The sequence below is a fragment of the Phaseolus vulgaris genome, chromosome 11 (assembly GCF_051622355.1).
Source record: "Phaseolus vulgaris cultivar YP4 chromosome 11, ASM5162235v1, whole genome shotgun sequence".
NCBI lineage: Eukaryota > Viridiplantae > Streptophyta > Magnoliopsida > Fabales > Fabaceae > Phaseolus > Phaseolus vulgaris.
In genome coordinates this window covers 33040603-33046602 of record NC_143508.1, presented here as the reverse complement: position 1 = coordinate 33046602, position 6000 = coordinate 33040603, and the positions used below count along the sequence as shown (strand labels likewise).

The window sequence follows — 6000 nt, the reverse complement described above, 5'->3', positions numbered from 1 at the left end:
GAGATGTTAAATAATATATCTGTTACACTATTTAGTTAGTGTGCCTTTCTCTCTTTATTAGTCTCTGTCATATAAATTGCTTAGACTCTAAATAAGCTTTTTCAATAATATTTTCTTTTTCACTTCTCTGAATGCCCACTCCAATTATATCCTTACGATGCCACCAGAAAGAGGTGAGAAGCATGAAGAAACAACCCATTGCATTTTTGGACAAATCGGTTTCACTCTTCCTCTCTTCACACATTTCTTCTTCCGTCATTCAACCCTAATAATACCTTTTTTATTCTCTGTGTGCCCCTTCTCACTTCATAACTTCATACACAATATTTTCTCACTCAAACAGTTTAATATATACTCACTATAACAAAGAAAAAATTGAAGTACAACTAAATAATTAATTAATGGCATTCCACAAGTAGATAGATACATGAATAGTATACAGAAACAGTGCGAGATCTATGCATTATTACTACCATATAGAATCACAAAAAGACATTCATATTTATTTACAACTCCACAAAAGAATCACAAAAAACATTCTTATTTATTTACAACTCCACAAAAAGTGGAAATTTAGACAAGTAGTACTGTATGATAGATATTCCCATATAAACTAACTTTATTTTAAAAGTATATGATTCTTATTTATTGATGGATTTCCTTCCATAAACCAACTCAGTTAGGAACATAGCCATGCAACTTAATGTACACTATTAATCACGCTTCAAGTCTGCATGTTCATATTCATGTGATTTTGGTTTTTCCTTTTCTCCCTCTCCTGCAACCATCATTCTAGTTGTCTCTGCTATTTCTGATATGGTTTCACCTATGGCATTCAACACCCCTCCCTCTCCCCCTTCACTTTGATGTTGATGCACATTCTTTACTGGTTTCACCATGCTCTCTCCAATCTCCTTCACAGTTTCACCAACTGCTCCCAACGCCTCCCTCCCTCCCTCAGTGGCTTTATCCAATGGCTTCTTCATTGTCTGTGCAGCACTGCCTAGTGTTTCTCCAATGATGCTTCCAAATGGTTTCTGTTCCCTTTCCCCAACCACCTGATTCTGAGCTTCTTTTTTGGCCTCCAGAGCCCGCTCTGCCTCCTCTTTCTTCCTTGCAGTGTACTCCTTGGCCTTCTCACCAGTTGCAGCAGCTAAACCCGTAGCAGTATCCAGTGAGTTGGCAGCAAGCTCATAAGCCTTGTGGCCTAAATACTCAACTGCTTCCTCAACTGCATTAGTGGCAGCCTTGGTTCCCTCCACAGTAATCTCAGTAGAGTAAAGAGCAGCACTCCAACCTGTCAGTATAGCATTGTCCCTCAAATCCGCAGCCACTTCGGAAGCACTCTTGCCAGTTTCCACTGGGACATCTTTATCTTGTGCAGCTTCCTCTCCAACATTCTGAGCATTCATGCCACCACCAGATCTGGCCTTCTCATCAGGTGGTGTAGTGAGGTCCACTGTACCAGTCCTGTCCTTTGCTTCACCAGAAGCCTTCTGGCCCTTAACTCCTTCTTCAAGATTTCCTTCTTGACCCTTCTTCTCTCTTGTGACTTCTTTTGCCTGTGTCTCCTCTTCATTTCCCTGATTGTTTCTCTCTTTGGCAGCTTCAATTTCAGCTTGTTTTTTTCCCTCTCTTTCATACCTCTCCTTAGCAGCTTCAATTACATTCATTGCTTTTTGTTGAGCTTCGGCTCTGTACTTGGAAATATCTTCCAGGCTAGGCTGTTCATTTTGTTCTCTTCCTCTTCCTTGTTCCTCACCACCACCCTATAATAAATTAATAATCCCAAAATGTTAAAATAATTGGTGAAGATAGTTTGTATTACTACAACTTTATTTACTTTTAAACAAGTATTTAAGGAAGGATTAATAATACAAACTCGTCTTTTCATTCCGGAAAATAAAGTTAGAAAGATCCAAGTTTGGACTATGAGTTGAGTTTAGTCCATCATAGCACTACCCATAACCAATTTTTACCTCTTTGGTTTCAGCTTTTTCTATTCCTTTAGCTTCTAGTCTTGCTTTCTCTGCTTTTACTTTTCCTCTTGGAATATTTCTTTGTTTATCCTCTTTGCTCCACTCTTCTCCCTCTACCTGTCTTGCTCTTCTCTCGAGTTCTTCTTTTTCAACCGGACCCTTCTCTTCACCTTCTGTTTCAAATTTCCCCACATGATTAACACTCCTACCACTCTCTCTTGCTCTTCCTTCTTCACCTCCATCCTAGGATAAACCAACAATCAGAAAATGTTAAAATTATATATGAAGACACTTTGTTTTACTGCAATTATAATCACTTTTAAAAGGCCCCCTTTGAAGGGTTAACAATACAGAAACTCAAATGAGAAGACCCCTTTAGAGTATGCTTAAATTCACACAATCTCCATGATTATTACCAAATAACATATATTTGAATGTTTTTCAATCTGTAAAAAAAATGGTTAATAAAATTCGATTATATATTATGTAAATAGCTAGCCATGACCAGGTGACAATCCACACTATGTTGTAACTTTTCCTTCATTGGAAAGTACTGAGTCATATAGGCACAATTATGATACAAAGAAAGCATGTAAGAGGCTTTAGTTTTAATTTTTACCTCTTTGGTTTCATCTTTCTCTCTTCTTTGAGCTTCCTCTCTTGTTTTTTCCATTGCTCTTGTTTTCTCTGCCTCTACTTTTCCTCTTGGACGATTGTTTCTTCGTTTCTCCTCTTCGTTCCACTCTTTTCCCTCCACCACTCTTGTTCTTCCCTCGAGTTTAGCTTTTTCTCCAAAATCCTTTTTCTCTTCAGCTTTCATTTCAAACTTCTGGTCACCACCACTTTCTCCTCCTCTTCTTCCTTCTTCAACCTCCTTGTCCTTAACTATATTACCAGAACTAGCTCTATCAGAAACCAACTCTCTCTGACCCCTCCCCTTCTCACCAAATGACTTCTTTCCATCTGCCTCAGCGTGATCCTCTCTCTCTTTAACCTTCTTGCTGGGGTCTCTGCGAGGCATTTGCTGAGATGCCATTGTTTTTTTGTTCTCTCTTGCGCACAAAAAACACGGGTTTGTTTTCTTTTGTGGAGTTTGAATTTGGTTTGCGTTGTGGAGTGGAGGTGCTTAAAAAGAAGGGTTGTGTCGGTTTGAAGAGGTGGTGGTGGATGAGGTTTGCATGGAGGGGACAAGTGGTACAATGTATGATTTGTAGGTATTACAACGTGTGAGAGTGTTTCGATAACATGCATGCCATGTGTTATGGTTTGTTTGTTCAGCGCTTTTGGTTTCAGACACGTGGCAAATCGGGGGAATGCCTCTTATTACTACAACTATTGGATTCTTCATTAATAATTCTTTCACATTTATATTTTTTTCTGTTACTTTCTTCTTACAACTTTTTTAATGATAAAATATTATATTTTATTAATAAAAATAAATATAAACAAAATTTTAAATAAACAAAATTTTAAATAAAATAATATCATTTTTTGAGTGTCAAAAAATTTACTTTGTGTAAAAATTTAACAGTACGATGGGGAATTTAAGTCTTTAGTTTTTATATATTAATAATTCTATTAAGTCATCTTGACATATTTTTTAGATATCGTGCTAATTTTGTTTTCAATTTTTGTTTGATTTGTCTAGTCATTTAAATTAAAAATACAAAAAATACTCGTACTTGTACTCCCGTAAGCAGCAACCTCCTCTCATTTTCTTTCCTTCATCTCTCCACATCTATATTTTCTTTCTTCATTTATCAGTCCATAATTTATCTATTTCTGATCACATTTTATAATACTTGAGAAATTAAGCTACAATTTTGTCGGATCAAATTTTTAAAGAGAGGAAGTTTATTTTTACTCTAAAGATTATTTATTCTCTATTTTTTCTTAGGATTTAGTCATCAATCTTGATGGAAATAGTTGAGAAAAGTATTCCTCTCAACTTAACCACATACTAAAATTTGTCAATGTTGTAATAACTGTTTCATGTCCCTAGATTTTAGAGTGGTTTTCCTACTTAAACAGGAACTTCCTTGGGATAAGAAATTATAGGTAAGGGAATCTAACTTTAACTTTCAATAGTACTCTAGGCTAGAAGATCTGAATGTGAAGGGAAAGTGGTCTCAAGTTTCAATTTCTCTTACAATGATGTTATCTTATTTGATTTTATGTTGTGTGAACATGTATAAATATTAGATTTTGATAGTTTGAAAGTTAAATGTTGTTTTTGATATTGGAAAGGTTCTTGAATGTTATGAATTTTAAAATGTTATGTGATTGAATGATATGTATTATATATGAATGATGAGAATTGTATGAAATTGATGTCATACATTTGGAATAATATATAAGTTGTTGTTTGATGGTACATTATGTATGAAAAGCTATCAGATATCATCTAGCTTCACTGATGATCTTAAGTCGTATAGACCAATTCTTTTGTTAATTAATCAAAATAAACCACTCAAAATGTATTGTTGTATTATTTTTCTTATATTAGTAGGTAATTTCCTACACCTGAGAACCTTTTATATGCATCTAATTTTTTTAAAAATTGCCATTCATTTCATTTAAAAAATACATTTAAGAAAAACAAATTTGGAATAAAATTAAAAAATAGTAAAAATAAATTGTATATTATGTATTATAGTTTCTTTTAATTAATAAATAAAAACACACATATGCTAGTGATAAAATAAAAATTACGGGTATATAATAATGATAAAAATAAAAAAAAATACAAATACATAAAAAAATATAAATACACATAAATTTTTGATTGAATTAAAATATTACAATATAAATTTATAGTTTATTTTAATAAATATAAATACATATATGATAATGATAAAAGTAAAAACTGTAAATATAAAATTTGATATAAAAAATGTTTGAATATGAATTTATATTTTATTTTAATAAATATAAAAACATATATGACAATGATAAAAATAAAAAATACAAATATATAGTAATGATAAAAATAAAAAATATAAATAAATAATATTAATAATAATAAAAATAAATAAATAAAAATAAAAAATATAGATAAAGAAATAAAAAATTGAATATTTAATAATATTATAAAATACAAATACACATTAATAATCAAAATAAAAGATGTGGATACACATGTCTCATGCCTCTGTTTCAGTTAATTATGTATAAAAATGTAATTCCTTTTTATAACTAGTCTTTAGACGTAGAAGTATCCTGCGAAACAAAATTATATATATAAATTATTTAACTTTTTTTTTCTCCTACTGAAAATTTGTGGTTCACCAAGAATTTTTTTTTTTTCTGTTTTTTCTTCTTCCACTTTTATTATGTCTTTTTTTACTTTTCTATTCATTTCTTTATTTTTTTATAAAAATAAAATAAATTATAATATTTATCAATCATAATAGTTATTTTTTTTCTAATTTTAATAAGAATACACAAGTAAGAAAATAATAAATAAAATTTATAATTTTTTAAAATTGAAAAAATTTATAAATGATAATTAATGAATATATTTGTTAATAATATATTTTTTTTAATAATACGCAGAATATCAAATTTATGGTCATATCTTTAAAAAATAATTTAATTTTTTTAGAATATATATAATTTGATATTTAAAAGATACAAATACACATATAATAATAATAAAAATAAAAAATACGCATACACATTCAATTATAAATAATAAAAATAAAAAAATAAAATTATAAAATCAATAACACATAAATAATATTTTTTATAATTTTTAATATATGTAATAAATTTATTTTAATTTAACATAAAAATATTTTTTATTATTATTTTTATATTTTATTAAAAAATACAAGTAATTATCAATATTATATATTAGAAAATTTTAATTCATTTAAACTTACACAAAAGAAAAACTGAATTGCATTGAAAAGGGAAGGGAGTTGTATAAAGTTTTGATTACAAGATAAAAGCAAAACTAAGTACCAATCATCTAACAACAATGCTTGAATATATATGTATGTATGCATATATAACAGTT

General features: G+C 30.0%; 1 protein-coding gene across 1 annotated transcript; it reads right to left on the bottom strand.

Annotated features, from left to right (window-relative positions):
* Positions 1-479: 479 nt before the first annotated feature.
* On the bottom strand, positions 480-3168 carry LOC137829558 (uncharacterized). The gene is made up of 3 exons (XM_068636388.2): positions 2599-3168; positions 1980-2222; positions 480-1769 (listed from the first exon to the last, which is right to left on the bottom strand). Exons 1-3 carry the CDS (start codon positions 3013-3015, stop codon positions 714-716), a joined length of 1716 nt encoding a protein of 571 aa, XP_068492489.1. The 5' UTR covers positions 3016-3168; the 3' UTR covers positions 480-713.
* Between the last annotated feature and the right edge of the window lie 2832 nt (positions 3169-6000).